Source organism: Buteo buteo, chromosome 25 (genome assembly GCF_964188355.1).
Source record: "Buteo buteo chromosome 25, bButBut1.hap1.1, whole genome shotgun sequence".
NCBI classification, from domain to species: Eukaryota; Metazoa; Chordata; class Aves; order Accipitriformes; family Accipitridae; genus Buteo; species Buteo buteo.
Genome location: NC_134195.1, coordinates 4,559,628 through 4,576,189, shown reverse-complemented (window position 1 = coordinate 4,576,189; position 16,562 = coordinate 4,559,628). Strand labels below are relative to the sequence as shown.

The window sequence follows — 16,562 nt, the reverse complement described above, 5'->3', positions numbered from 1 at the left end:
TCGGACCGTTATCTATTATTAATCCTTTTTTCAAGCTAAAGTAATTATGAGATAAACAAGTCCTGTTCTTGAAAAAAAAATAAAAAAGAATAGTCCCCAGTGCTTTCAGAAAGGATGGATTTTATTTTGTAATTGCCTTTTTGCAGAAAATCATTAAAAGACTAGACAGGAAAAATACCTGTTATTTTTCAGCAGACTAAGTTTGCGTGTGTTTTATTTACTTTGAATAAGAACATTTCTACTGCAACTCCAGATAGAACCAACTACTCTAGAAGGCTAGAATCATAATTAACTAAAACCAAACAGTGTCACCATATTATTTTGCCTTCCATGTGTACTTACACAGTTACTATATATGTTTTTAACTCACAGTCCGACACATAAACACATATGTTATGCAAAAGCACCCACACCACAAAGAGGTAGGTAAAGCTCTGACTATTTCCACTGCATTAGCATGTGCAAGTTGTGCGCCAGGCAACGGGGGATGACGTTTGACTCGGGTGATTAGTGGCTTCCACCTTTAACCGTGTCTTATTCCTTTACAGACTTGTGCACATCAGTGTTCTGCATCAGCTCAAACCCATTCATTTCAAACTTTTTTTTTTGTTAGTTAAAGTTTGGATGCATTGCATTCCAGGGAGCTGCCTTTTTGCTTATTTATGTTTGTAGCTTTACAGGGGCTTAGTTCCCTTGGGTGCAGTTTACTCTCAAGTACCGCATTCGGGAGGCAAAAAGACCTTAAAGTGGACATAAATTACATTTGGCTGAGTACAAGACTCAGTCGATAGAGTTTAAACATTTGAATACTTCCTGAAATTCTGCTGGCACATCTGGGTTTGCTAAACACACTCTGGAGGGAAGCTGAGGAATTAACCATAACCTCAGGAGACCAGTGTGCTGAGGCTCCATCTAGAGTCAGTGGAGAGAGACTGGCTCCAAAATTAGCCCCCTTGCAGAATTTGCTTTTCTTTGTTGGCTGCAAAGATGCTTAGGGAGACCAGCCTTGCTTTTCCAGAGTTAATCTCCCTGAATGTTTCCTAAGAACTTTTTCATAATCCTTATAAAATGAGGCTAAGCGCCCAAACCTGATCTATACCCCACCCAATCTTGTGCTGACTTCCATGGGCTTTGGATCAAATTTAATGGCCACCTCACAGAGCTACTGCATGGGAAGCTTGCTTTTAAATAATGCTTGTGCATAGCACCGCATGTGCGTTCTGTGTGGGGAATGAAGCTTTTTCCTCACAGTTATCACCAATGTGCTCAGCGGTACGAACTCACTGGAGAAGCATTCTGTAGCTGTCCGCAGAAAAATACATTCACACCAAAGCTTAAAAATAAAAATTGGCTGTTATTTTAATGTTTAACCTCCATCTTAGAGCTGTAGACTCCAAAAAGGCATCATGCTTCAGTCCAGAGCATGTCAAAGGAGAGCACATTTTGAAGCACAGACTATAAATACTTCCACAGCTGAGCTGGATTTGCCCACAGACTGTAACTAATGGTAAATACATGACAGCAAGACGGGCCCTTGCACCACCACTTTGAAACCGATCATTTCACTCTGTGCTTCCTATTTACCCAGTGCTACTCCATTTCCCCCAAAAACCCCAACACAACAGCTGAACGATGTCAGTATTTGGCACGCTTTTTTAAAAGCACAAAAACCTGGTTTCGATGTTTATCAGGAGTGAGGCTCTTTTATCAAAATGGTGAACTACCTGGAAGAAATAGTCTAGAAAGGATGAATCCTACCGCTTAAAACTTCATCACGTGTTGTTTGCAAGGCTTGTCTAGTGTCCCAAGCCGAGTGTGACCATTGCCAACACCACACCAAGGCCAGCTGAGGCTTTATCTTGCCAAGCCTTGAACACATCCAAGGACAGGTTTCCTAAGCACAGTCCTAGTATTGCTCTGCTGTTTCCACACCCCTAACAGAAAACGCTTCTTTTGGTTCACGTTGTGCTTTGTAATGTTTCTCCATCTCAGGCAAGTCCTGCGTGCTGGAATAACTTGAGTGAAAACATTGTACCATTATACAAAATGCCATACCTGAAAAGCAACTGGAGATGACCCACCAGCTATTAAGGACGAGATGCTGACTTTGTCTCCTTTCTGCTTTCGCTCCAACCTCCACTGGGACTCTGGTTTATGCTGGCATGCAGCATGATGTCTGCTAGTGCCTGGTGGAGGCAATGAAAGTCTTCCCACTGCATTCGCTCAATTTTGGGTTTGCATTTGTTTTGCTTCTGGAACTACAATGTTGATTACCATTGCTGATCCAAGACCAATCGTCGCAGGTTGTTAAAGCAATCGATCCAACAGCTCAGCTTCTTAAATTCTATCTTTTGTCACCTTCCCCTAGGTTGGAAAAATCCACAAGAATGCTGCCCGCAAAAGAGAATACCGCGTACTGTTCATGGTGATCACTACAGTTATCTGTTATCTCTTGTGTTGGATTCCCTATGGAGTTATAGCACTACTTGCAACATTTGGGAAGCCAGGTGTGGTGACTCCAGTTGCAAGCGTCATACCTTCCATCCTAGCAAAAAGCAGCACTGTTTGCAATCCTATTATCTACATACTTATGAATAAGCAGGTAAGACATATATTATTTTTCAACTGTGGTTTTTTCAGGGTCTGTCAGGCATTCTTGACCACTGTGACTACCAGTCCTATAGATGTGTCTTTACGAGAAGGACGTTCAAGGCTTGTTCAAACGATATTACTGGAGTCTTGGGGTAGAAGTGTTTGCAGTCAACAATATACTGCTAGATAGGAAGAACAGATAAACATTCGCTTATTGAAATTGTGTTCTTCTGAGGGCACATTGGGTGTTAATTTGTATGCTGCAGAGTTAGTTGCCAAAGGTATTGGCATCTATTTACAATAAGAATACTCAAACATATTTTTTTTTGTTGGGGGGGGGGCGGAGAAAAGAGAGACAAGAAGAGGAAGGGATTTCATGACCTTGGAAACAGTATAAAGGATGAGAGCATTTGCAAATACCAGTTTCAGGACAGATCCCCTTGAAAACAAGTGGTCATTGCAATTACAGTTTTTGTGGACTCTACTTCCTTCCTGTTAAATTCCCAGTTCACCTACATGCCAAAACAAATAATGAATTTTGTCTCCAATTCCTTTCTTCATTATGTTCATGACACTATTATCAAGCAAATAAACCCTCCTTATCCTTTCTTGGTCAGTGTATGCTGGAGCCTACCCTTAGTATTTATCAACACCAGCATTATATTATTATGGAGCCTAGACAAGGGAAAAGTTGAATGTAACAGCCAAATATATTCCAGTTTTGCCACAGCCTGAGATCATTCTTGGTCTGGTTCATCTAACCTAAAGTTCATAAACAAGGAATTAATCTACTGGAATTTGAGGGAAAGATCTCAGGCAAGCCATGAAACCTCCCTGAAATCAGAAGGAAAAAGTACTATTGCCTTCCCCAAGACCAGGATTTCATTCCCAAAGTCTAGTTTCAGCTGACGTTGAAGAAGATAGCGAGCTCCATTTGAAAAGTGCTAATGCTGAAGCAAGACAATAACTTTTTCTCCTTCCCCTTACCTTTTACAATTCTTATGGAAACTTCTCAAGAGCAGCATCTGTCTTGCTTCTTTATTCTCTGAGCACTTTGACTGAGGTCCTTGACTTCCATGAGATCATCTGACTGTGCTGTGATCACTGGAGCAGGCTATAACAGTGATCGCAAGCACATTTTGGCATTGTCTTTACACATGGAGCGCATCCGAAAACAGCAAGGGTATGGAAGCTGGGGGAAAGATATGGGTCCTAAACCACACAAACTCAGTACAGAGCCTTGGGTGCCTCCATATGTCTTGAAAACAGAATCACAAGCACAATAACCTGTGCTGACAACCTGGCATCCACAGATATACACACAATTAAGGCTGTTTTTATATTCTCAAAGTGCTCCAAGCAGTTCTTGAGAACTGTGTATTCTGCAGCATCAAAGGCTTAGGAGACAGTCACACTGCTGGGGGGGTGCTGAGGCAAAAAGCAAAGGCTCACTGTTGGGAAAAAGTTGATTAGCAGGAATAAAACCAGGGTGCTTGCACATCACAGGAATGTAGCAAGCTGCCTAAAATCGCTCTTTCCTTGCAGTAGCTGTCTCTTTCGGCTACAAAGGGAATACTTCTGGATGCTTATCTTGTTTCTCAGTATGGGGTTTACTTTTGATCCAGTTTGTCATCTCTTACAGGACAGATCAGTGTGGGATGGTCTGACTACAAGGGGAAGATCTGCTAGGACAGTTTTGAGGCGAGACAGGCTGTTTCTTAGAAGCAGGAATTGCAACGGCTGTGCAAGAATTCAGGAGCACCATGGCAGAGAACTGGAAACAGTTGCTTAAAAATCCTTCCTTAGCCTCCAGCCCCATGTGAGACCGATGTATTAGATTTCTCTCTTTGAACACTAAGAATGTTTCATTCGTTTCCCACTGCCTACTGTTCCACAGCTGCCACCGCTTAACAAAAAAATGCAAAAGGCAAAGTCAAATAGGTCTTGGAGGGTGGATCATTAGTTGCCAGCTGGAAGTTGGTGGATGGGTTGGGGCTTTTTCATAGTTAGCTTTCTTATTGTTGCAAAAATCAAGACAAAAATCACTCCTGAAAAGGAGCTCGGTCAGATTTGAGGTAAATACTTTTCACTGTACTAAAACAAAAATAACAGCTACTGCCTAGCATTAATCTGCAGCTCTCATCTGCTGTGCCACTGTGTATTAGCAGTAAAATTAATTGTTTTTATCTGACACCAAGGACTGAACTTCACTCAGAAAGGGTGAGACACATCCCTCCATCTGTCCCCAATCCTTTCAGAACAGGAACAATAGTAACACCCTCAGCTGATGCGTCACCGGTGTTCACGGCACCTCAGCTACTCTGTAGTTGTTCTCATTCTTTTTTTGTAAAATTAACACCTCAGGAAAAGCTGTCTTCTTCCCCGCACTCAGCTTTTTGGGGCTTTGTGCTTAGCTGAGAATTGTCGCAGGAGGCTGGTGCCTCCCAATACAGAAATTCTCTGGCCTGCGTTTTTCACAGTCCTCTCTTTTCAGATGCCACAGTAGGCTATTTACTCCTGCATCTTACAAATACATTGAGAACCTATGGCTTAATTTTTAGTTCTTCCTGCGTAAGCTAACTTTTTTGCTTTGGGATATGCCCTGAAGATTGCAAAACGGCACTGGTTGACTGCAGCTGTGGTGTTAGCTTCCAGCTGTCACAAATCAATGTGGAATATCATGGAACCATCAGCCTCTGAGCCTTAAAACTCATCCTGCAGAGCACACCTTCAAATTCACTCTCAAGCAGGGCCTGGCTCACTTTCATGGCCAGGAACCCCAGAGAAAATGTTTTGACTTTGCCGTTGCCTTCTGCAATGACCTGAGGCAATAAAACGCTGAGGAAAAGGGTGAATTTCTTTCCAGCCGCAGGGAGTCCCTCAGGTGGGATGGCATGGGGCATGCTGCTCTCCATCTTCCTCTGGGAGAAGAGAGATGCACTGTTTAAGCTGGACCATTCCTGGGCTGGTAACATCACGCCAGGTAGACATTAAGCTTCGCTGACAAAGCTATAAAGCACTAAACTGCCTGAGACCAAGTGATGTTTGGGGAGAAGCTGGAAGAGACAGTAGAGGAGACTCCGTTTTCCCTGTTCTCTCGCTATGGATGGCTCTTTTGTCCCTTGGCAACATGGCCATGTGTGCCTGAGGAGCCCTTCCTAAAGGGCAGGTCCCCAAAAATGCAGCACAGAGCCAAGTACCTGCCAGCTGGGCTGGCACTGCCTCCCAATTCCCAGAGCAAGCTGGGCAGGGTCAGCATGCTTAGACTTTCAGTGCATCAGTCCTTTATAGTTAATGTAGTTATGCAGATTTTCTTGTTCATCTCTTCTTACCTCTCTCAGTGTCTTTTATTCCCATCGCAGCTCCCTGTCAAGTTTGCATTGTCTCTCTTCAAACTTCCACCCATGCAGCCACCCCAAACAGATTTTTAATGACAGCTTCGACTACCTTCCTTTCACCGTGGCAGTGCTGACAGAAAACTGCTCTTTCACGCGTTACGTGCAAGCAGGTATTAAGCATTAACCCAAAAGCTTCCCTGTAGCCATGGGCTTGCTGTTGAGGAGATGATTGCTGGTGGCATCTTGCTTTCGTGTATTCCATAGAACGGCACAGGAACCCCAACACAAAAGAGCTTTCTGGCTCATGTAACTGTATGTGAGGACATACTGCACTGATAACCAGGGATCGTTAGCTGGATAACATACTGGCGCGGCAGCTTTTGAGGTTAGCCTTATCTCACTTATCAGAAGTTCATTTTTTATTGATACAGAAGTCAAGATATGAACAATGAGTGCTTGAGAGGGTATTGCTACAGATGAGACAACAGTGAGATCGAGTGAATTTGCGTTTTGCTATTTCACGTCATTTCAAGTTAGCACTCAGAGAAAATAGGAACTCACTGCGTTGCTACTGACAGCCAAATTTAAGTCAAGTTAAACCTCTATCACTCAAAGATCTACAGAACCGATTGCTTGGAAGCCACTGATCAGATTATAAGTCACAACCTTTATTGGTGTAAAATAGCCTTGCTCCACTGCAGCTCATGGCCTTCTGACTAATTACTTCCACACATTTAGTCACTGGGGTAGAGCACCTAAGGCTCCCTGGACTACTGAAACTCAGGCTAGCACATCTAATACTGTTTTGCATATTACAATTGGGAAAAAAATCCACCCAAACCCTGTGATCAGCAGTGTGCTACCCCTGGTGTCAGAAAGTGCCTGTGAGCAAAAGTAGGAGGGACAGTGTGAGGGAAGGGATGTGTTAGATGTGAGTAAAAGTCCCTGATGAGGAGTTTGATTTCTACTCTTTGTCTTCTTGTATTAAAACCATTGCACTAAAAATAGAAGCTGACCCTGTCATTTTCCCCAAGGATTTGGAGAAGTGATGCTGAAAAGAATATACACACTTACTTGAAAATAATTAATACTGTGACCTTTCCAAATTATCTGTATTGGGAGGGAGAAATTAAATAGAAAGAATGAACAACGTAAGCCACCTACAAAGATTTTTTTTTTTTCCTGTTGGACAATGAGATAGGAATAATAATAATGTACTTAAAGAATGTTCCTCAACGAGACCTGGACCGAGTGTGTGCAATGGTGCTTCTCACGAGTGAGCACTTACTCAGGCACACAGCCCTGCTGCTGCAACGGGACTGCTCACACATTGAATTGTCCAGATTTATCTTCATTCTTCGAGCACACAAAGTAAAATAGCTGCCTGGGCCCAAGCTGTGAGCCTCTACCAACAGGCTGTGGTGGTCTCTGAGAATATCCACCACCACCCGCCTCTCCCCTAGTGGGTCAAGGAACAAAGAGTCCGTCCTTCTTTAATGTTAATCTGTCCGTGCCTTGTATATGCAGTTTTCTAGTCACCCTTTTTAGTCCTTCTTGATCTTACCTTATGCACTGAGCAGGGAGAAATGCATACGCACTTTGGGAAACAGAGCTATGCATGATAGTCATAAAAAACCCCAAACCTCAAAACCCTTAACATTTCCCAACTGGCTGTATAACAGTCAATTCACAGTCAATTTTTGTGGGGTATTGTGCAGTTTTCAGTATTTTCAGCAAAAGTTAATGTTTCATTTTTAAAGCTGCAAGAATATGTGGATAGGTTAACACTGTTTTTCTGGTTTTTTAAGCTGCTCATTTTCCCACTTGGAAAACTAAGATATTTTAGCTGTGTGAAGACACAAAACTACAGATCCGGAAAGATAGTATACAATGCAGGGACAATTATGCCAAGCCTCATTTTATGCATAAATTGGAACAAACCTACTAAGTCCTGAAAATAGACCCTGTTTTAGTTCATGACCTTCTAGAGGTTCATGGGCTTACCATAAGATTTATTATCATAAGTTACAATTTTTCATTACAATTCATGTGGATGTTGGCAATCATGAACTGTTTTTTCATCTCTTCTTTTCACTGGTAGCTGGGCTGACTTTGAGTAAGTAATAGTCAACATAAAGAAGTGATGCTGCATTGCCTTCTCAGTCATCTGGAAATGGTGAGATTTTTTTTTCCCAAATGGAATTGCACACCCGAGCTCGTAAGTTCGGGCCAAGTCAAAATGATCTCTTAGTGCAGAATACTCTAAGTACAATAGTATGGTACAGTTCAGGAATGTTTTGACGTTTTTTCTCTCCCAACACGCAGCATTACGACTTTTTAAAATTGAGGGGCAAAGAGAAGAAAGGTCTCAAGGGCACCTTTGCTGCTGTCATAAGGTATAACTGCATTTCACACGGCGAGTTCAGAATTACTTTAGGAATTTCTCTCGCAGCTCACGACAGGTCAATAACTGGACATTTAACTAGGGTCCTGAGCAGCCCGAGCCAGCCATCCTGCTGCCCCAGGCTACATCCTTGGTACAACCTGAGCGTGCTGACATAAGCTCAGCCTTGTCCTGCCTGCTGTGTGGATGCTCTCGGGGGGACTGGACTGGCTACAACCCCACAGAAGGGTTTAGGACTTGCTTCTTTAGACCCAGGGCAAAAGTAGGAAGGGGGCAGCCAGGCCACCTCTCATGCAAGCAAAATATTAACTAAAGTTGGAAACTAATACACAGGAATGAAGATAAGCACATGTGTTTTAGACTATGTAATGACTTGCAACTTATGGCTAGGGAATGCAGTAATGGAAATTACATCCAGTTACAAGACCTTCCTTTCTGGAAGACACAGAAAGTGAAGGGCAGCAATATCTCTTTATATATGATTTTAAACAGCATCTGATATGTTGATGTCTCTTCTTATATTGCTCTTTTCATAGCACTGGGGCTTCACAGAAGTGGGAAGAAACCTCCACATTAGACAAGGGAAATGAACAGGTCAGAACACCCGGGGGGAAATGCAATGAGTAGGGTTTGTAGCAAAGACAATGGGATCCTTCTGTAGTCCATATACACCCCGCGAAGGAAAACAGGCTTTTCTGAAAAAAAGAAAAAGAGGAGACTCCAAAGAGAGCGAAGCTGAGGTCAAATTTGCAGTGACAAGTAGTGCAGAAAGAGAGAGGGAGGATCTCTCAAGGGTCCGTACTGGGACCTACTATTTGATATCATCTTCATCAAAGACACAGGGGGATTGAGTGCACCCTCAGGTGTCACCAAACTGAGCGGTGCCACTGACATGCTGAGGGAAGGGATGCCATCCAGAGGGACCTTGACAGGCTTGAGGAGTGTGCCTGTGCAAATATTATGAAGTTTGACAAGGCCAAGTGCAAGGTCCTGCACCCGCCTTGGGGCAACCTCCAGTATCAATATAGAGTGGGGAATAAATGGATTGAGATTAGCCCTGCTGAGAAGGTCTTGGGGGTACTGGTGGATGAAAATCTGGACATGAGCTGGCAATGTGCACTCGCAGCCCAGAGAGCCAACCGTATCCCGGGCTGCATCAAAAGAAGTGTGGCCAGCAGGTCGAGGGAGGGGATTCTGCCCCTCTGCTCTGCTCTGGTGAGACCCCACCTGCAGTTCTGCGTCCAGCTCTGGGGTCCTCAGCACAGGAGAGACATGGACCTGTTGGAGCAGGTCCAGAGGAGGGCCATGAAACAGTCAGAGGGATGGAACACCTCTCCTATGAGGAAATCATGAGAGTGTTGGGGTTGTTCAGCCTGGAGAAGAGAACGCTCCAGGGAAATCTTGCTGTGGCCTTCTCATATATAAAGGGGGCTTTTAAGAAAGACAGATAGAGGCTTTTTACCAGGGCCAGTAGTGACAGGAAATGGGGCAATGGTTTTAAACTGAAAGAAGGTAGATTTATGCTGGATGTAAAGAAGAAATTTTTTACGATGAGGGTGGTGAGACATAGGACCAGGTTGCCCACAGAAGTCGTGGGTGCCCTGTCATTGGAATTGTTTAATGCCAGGTTGGATGGGCCTTTGAGCAATCTGATCTAGTGAAAGATGTCCCCGCCTGTGGCAGGAGGGTTGGACTAGATGATCTTTAAAGGTCCCTTCCAATCCAACCTATTCCACCATTCTAGGATATAGAAAGTAATCTTGTCATAAAACACACTTATTAGGTCTTGTCTCTTCCACAGATTCTGTAAACCTGGATGACTAACCTATTTCTTCAGAGGTTTAAGTGGTCAGTATCATTTAGAATAAGTCCCTAGGCATGATGCAGGTAAACATTTTGATCCATTTGGATGAGTCAACTTTCAAAACAAAAATATAGTTGAATCTCAGTTTAAGAGGTTACATCCACCCTAGTGCATTTTCATTGACATATTAGCTTAGAAAAAGGCACCGTTGCCTCAACTGTTTCCTGACAACACTGTAGGTGATGCCGGTCAATAGAAAGGGTCATGGTCACACTTAACCTGGCAGAGACAGGGAAATCAGATTTAACTGCAGTGACTGAATGACAGGAGATTAACATTGCTGCTTGCTTGAGGGCTAGCAGGGAAATACCTGTAGGAAAAGATTTGACCTCTAAAACCATTGTCACAATCCAAAAGACAATAAAACAACATACTCTTTAAGGATTCAAAGAATTTGTAGGGTTACACATCTCAACTTTTCTCCAGTACAGGGAAAACAGCTTCAGTCAAATTGTTTGCACTTGCCTATTGTGATCAGCCTATAGTTTGTGCTGGGAGCTTCAGGACATCATTTACAATCAGCTGTTTTTCCTGCAATTCCACCTGTAACATTAAACCTGCAGGGTAGACTGAGAGAAAAATGGAATTTTCCAGTATCCAGAGCTTACTACAGAAGCATGGAATGAGGTATATTGCCAGCTAAAAAAAAGGTGTTACAATTCTTATAATCAAGGCGCCTTGCTATCGTCTTTGCTTTTGCAAATATGCACCAGCAGACTTGCTGTTACTTCAGTGTGATCCAGAAGTTGGGTGAAATCACTTGGTATTTTGGTATTTTTTTTTTAAATGATTTCCAAGTTTCATGTGGACAGTTAAGGTGCTACAAAGGCGTACAGGATCTACAGGTAGACTGAACTTGTTCTGCTCTTCAAAATAGCATTGCCAAGACACGCTAAATAGATGTTACAGGATCTTCTGTTACAGCGATGTCAGCTGCAATGCTACGTCAGGAATCAGACTGAATTTTAGCCCGTGCCTTGGTCTGGCTAAGGTCAAGCGTTGATTTAGCCTCAGAATTCCTCATTTTAATTCGAATGCTTCTGCTTTTCTAGAATATGTCCACATTTTACAGGTAGGACTCCAGCTGTGTATTTGCTGCAACTTATGATTTCAAAGCTGAATGCAGGCATAGGTCAGCTGAAGAAAACAGAATATCTAATGCAATGCATCAGATTATATAAACAATGTAGTTGCTTTACAAGGAAAATCAAATTCAACAGATGAAAAAGATTTGAAAAGTAAGTGTAACCCTGGAGGTAATAGAATCTCTCATTTTCCTATCTTGTTCAATCCCTGAAAAGTCTCTAGTGATGTGGCAGTGTCATAATACTAAAATTTTACCCAGAGCAGGATGGGTTTGTACATTTTGCGTCAGTTGGCATTACTTCTCAGGGTTTTACTGTGTCTACCAGGTATATCTTTGCAGTCATGTATCCAGCTAACAATTTAAGCAACAATCATTTCAGATTAGGTAGATGGAGAGAAAAACAAAAATGGGATTTCCTAGTCAGAGAATATTTTTTGGCATTTGTGTAACCTCATCTAAACAAATATTGTTAATTGATTTAATCCTCAGTATTCTTGTAAACCAGATAATTATCATCATCCTAGTTTTATAGCAGGAGAAATTTGAGGATCAAAGGTTCGATTACTGCTCAAAACCTCATGAACTTGTATGGCAAGTCTAACTCAAATCTGTAGAACTTTATTTTATGATTAAATCATGATGTCCTTCTTCCTTCAGGGCAAAAAAGCTGCTGTGCTTAAGCAAATAATGGTTGCCACAGTATGGAAAATCCAACATAAAACTATACTGGGCCTGTAATTCGTTAGAATAAATCCCTTTTTCATTATAAACTGCATCGTTTAATGCAATTCAGAAATCTGAGTGTCCAAATGAAAACAAATTTTTGAAGTAGAAGCTGTTGAAGACCTTTGTTGTCTGATGTTTAGTAAAGTAACTGCTTTCAAACTAAATGTATTTGTAGGCAGTTTGTAAACCTTTATTCCTGGTTTACTCAAAGTGCCCTTCTTTGGTTGTTGTCTTCTCTTCATACTGGGACACTGCAAACAGATCACCTTCTGTCTCCATATTGCTAGGCTGAACTCGTTTAGTTTTTTTTATTTCCTCCAATGACCTAGGCTTTTCATCTTCGCTGATCTCTTCTCCCTGGTATTCAGCGATAGGACATGTGGGAACGGTTCAAAGCTGCATGAGGGAAGGATCAGACTGGACATCAGGAAACATTTCTTTACCGAGAGGGTGGTCAAACCCTGGAACAGGCTTCCTCGAGAGGAGGTCGATGCCCCGAGCCTGTCAGTGTTGAAGAGGCATTTGGACAATGCCCTTAATAACATGCTTTAAGATTTTGGTCAGCCCTGATGTGGCCAGGCAGTTGGACTAGGTGATCGTTGTAAGTCCCTTCCCACTGGAACTATTCAATTCTATCCTATCTTACTGATGTCAAATCTAAACACAATTACAAACATCTTTATACTACCGTTTGCTATACATTATCTCATGCTCAAAAGCACTCGGTGCTCTTGATACCATGCAAATATCTGTGACCAGGAATGTGACCAGGAATATGCCCAGTTGCCATCACTAATGTGTAGTCATAGCAAAAGCAGCCCTGCAAAGGTCCTGTCTTTCATTAGTTGAATTCCCTTGCTTTGTAGGCAATGGGCCACTCTTGTGGCACGGGCACACGGTGGCAAAAGCAATGCTTCGGTGAATGACACGTTGGCTGCGTAGTGCTTCGTTCTTCTATTTTTCCCTTGTAATAACTCTTTTAGCTTTCTGAAATTACAAAAAATTCAAATAGAAAACAATTATTCAAATTATACTCCTTTTGGCAGTCATGTTTGGGACTGTGTATTTCATCTGGGAAACAACTTCTTAGGAGTTCACTGGCTGTTAGTAGAGGACCAAAATTTCAATGCTTTCGAAGTTATTTCTTGTTTCTGTCTTGTCTGCAGTGTTTAACTCTCTTGATTATTGTTACCTTCAGAATCTGAACTGAAAACATCAGCTCTACAGTGACTTCTTAAATCCCTTTATCTAAATTAGGACAAGATTTTCAGAAATGGGTATACAGAAATATACAGGGGTCCATTATATAGGGTACAACTAGTATATACCAAGTACTTTATGAATAACCCTGCCTCAGCTGTGATATTTTATCCCTTTAGGGAAAATACTTACTCAAGACCTCACAACTCACCCAGGGCTTTATAAGACTTCTGTGTATGCTGGCTTTTGGTCAATAGGAATACACTAGAAGTCGGACTCAAAGGCTAACCAAAACCATATATAACTTGTCTTCCTTTTCACCTTCACTGCCTTCTCTCTCAGTGATGACCAATGTAAAAACCAAGGGATTTCTATGTGACTTATAAAACAAAAACCAGGCAATTTTGTAACTTGTTGGACAATTTCCCATTAAAGCATTTTCTCAGTGCAAAACGTGGTTTCTGCAAAATTAGAAGCTGTTAATTTTGCCAATTTTATTTTCAGCAGGGAAAAAAAAATAAGGACAAAACGTCCCATTTCAGGCTAGATCTCCATGCCTAAGCCTCTACACCTTGATTCCTGTAAAATTTATATCTTCCATGAAAAACACTGTCCTTCACCCAGGCAGATCAAGGTCCCTTACCAGACTGCATCCCCCGTGGACCAGCGCAGGACCAGTGGTGGCTCAGCTAGGGGAAGACATGCAGTGAAATGTAGCCCAGCCCAGAGATGTAGTTTATAGGGCAACAGGCAGAATGAAGCTGAACTGTAATTCCCTGAAGGCATCTATCTGTAATTAGATATTTCGGCAGTCCAAGGTTTTGTCTGGCATTTTTTGATAATTTGTTTTGGTTTTGTCCAAGAGAAGAAATTGTAGAAGAATTAAAAATTCCATCACAACAGAAATTTTGATTTCTCAACCCAGTCGGGTCTGTTGTTGCATTACTTGCACATAAAACCAAACAACCACTACCAAAACAGTCACAAATCAAACCACCCTTGGTAATTTCTAATTCTGTCTTGGGTAAAATCAATACCTAATTGGCTGCAAACCAAGATAAAGATAAAAAACTGGAAAGACTTGGTTCCCCTCCCTTATACCCACCACTTACCACGCTGCAGCTCTCATTGCCTGAAAAACAGTGTGAGCTCTGTAACAAGAGCCCTCAGCCAGCAGCAGGGTGCTTATCTGGTAATTAAAAAGTTCTTCCAGTATTCCAATATCAGAGCACCGCCAATATGTCATTCATAGCAATTGATAGAAAGATCATTTTGGATAACAGGAGCTGTGGCAACAGGGCAGGTGGTAAGGGAAGCAAAGGCTCCTAAGAACCTGTGTTATAGCCAGAGGCAGAATGAAAGATAGTGCCAAGGAAGACTCAGTAGATAAAATGCCCACGAGCTGCTGAAGTTTTTGTGTGTGTGAGTGTTAGCAGAATAGAAGACAGTGACCCACCCTCAAGCAAAAAAAACCCTGAATAATTCACAAGGGAAGATAGCCAGTGGTATAGTACTTCAAAAATAACCTCAGGACAATAAGGCTTTGGATTTCCTTGTGCAGTGTTTCCTTGGTCTCAGCCTAAGTGAAACTCTGTAAGGAACATCTGGAAGAACTGTTTTCCCTAGACATGCATTACACACATAGCCAAGGATAGGCAGCTCACAACCAACAGCAAAAAAGAACACAGTAAGATCACATTTCTACAAGTATTTATTAATGTACTTTGGTCATAGCAGAATTGGGGCAGGAATATTTCAGCATAAACTCATCGCAGTCACCTGGAGTCTTTCTTTTAATCCCTGTGGGCTGATCCAGAGTCCACAGGTAAAGAGCTGAAAATACAAGAAGAAACTGGGTAGGCAGAACAGCATATTGACTATGACTAAATAAACACATTTTTCAAGTGTCAAAATACTTCTCATTGTTATGCTTTGAGCTTTCAGCAAAATGGGAGTTATTTCAAAATTATCTGGAATCACTCATCCCATATTACAGTAGTAATAGACCCTTCATTTCTCCTCATGAGGTAGAATGTTACTGTAGGGACTGGTAAATTTGCTGCTGCCTCTGTCAGTCAGGGTCCATCAATCACTGCAAAGCCCTAAACAATTCTGACTTAATGAAATGGGAGTAGGAAATAGAGGCAGGATCCATTTTGTTGCTGTTCACTGAAGTTCTTTGCCTGGTTTTTGTTCCTCACATCGCTTTAGGAAACTCTTCTTAAGTTTCTTTTAGGTAGGAGGAATTAACTTCACATATGCTGCCCCTTTTGTATACTGTATGGGTTTTAGTAGCTCTATGTAAGGCCAGGGAAGAGCACGTGCCAGATAAATATGACAACTGGTCTTTTTTTCCCTGCAGTGATAAATCCCATTGAAAGCAACAGTGGTGTCTTAAAACCATTATGCATTGAAGACATAGAAGAAGTCAATATTGTGCTTTCATGTGCACAACGAATCCCTTTGAAGTTCAGCAGCCATGCTGGTTACATGGTAGTATGAGTAAAGAAAAGTTTGTCTCCGTTTTCTCTAACGAAATAACTCTCCCCAGTTTATGAGCCCTCCAGCTTTGATCTCTCATTTTGTTCACTTTATACGAGAGAGCGTATTTCATGAGGACTTATCTAAAAAGAGTACTTTTAAATGATCAAGGATTATCTATATCCATGAAAATAAGGTAATAATTCTCAGACATTGGTATATGCTCTTTTGTTTCTGCCTTCCCTGCTCTTCTACTATGGAACAACTTCATTAGTATTATTTTGGTAACAGCTTATTGATTTGTTTTCTTCTCATCTCTACTGTTCTTGGGATGCTCCAGCTGCTCATTAAAATGCCTAATGGCCTGATAGCTACATTCAGCCCCATGCATTTGTAAAATCTAAATTGGGTCCATCAGATAGCATATAATGTCATTTGTATATAAGAAAACAAGTACTGAAAGTAACTGAAAAATAACCCAACACCTCCGGAGAGGAATTGCTAGGGAAGAAAAATAACATTGCTTGACCCAGTAGGAAGCTTCAGCAAATCCTCCTGTCCTCTTTTCTGAGAAAGCAGGCTCAGAAACAGGCCCAGAGCGGAATTTTCCCAACCTTTCCTTCCTGGTCGTCTGCACACACATCTGTCCTCCTTGTGCTCAGGATATAGCACCTTTGTGAGCCCCTCGGCTCTGCCTCATGGGCAGCAAAGCTGGGCCTAGGGGTAGACCCCAGGCACTTTCAGCTTGCACAAGAGACACAACTCACGTTTCTTGCCTTAACTTGCCAAAAGTTCTTCCTGCTGTCCCTGTCTTAATCCAAAGAGTAGATACTTTGGATCAGGAATGCCACCTAGCCTGCAAAACATCAG

At 42.0% G+C, this 16,562-nt stretch overlaps 1 protein-coding gene across 1 annotated transcript in view; it reads left to right on the top strand.

Annotated features, from left to right (window-relative positions):
• LOC142044719 (pinopsin-like) overlaps positions 1-16,562 on the top strand; it is an 85,989-nt gene that overhangs the window by 58,537 nt on the left and 10,890 nt on the right. The window contains exon 3 of the mRNA XM_075057429.1: positions 2,369-2,602. Within this exon, the coding sequence (XP_074913530.1) occupies positions 2,369-2,602 (234 nt within the window). The remainder of the gene's footprint in view (positions 1-2,368; positions 2,603-16,562) is intronic.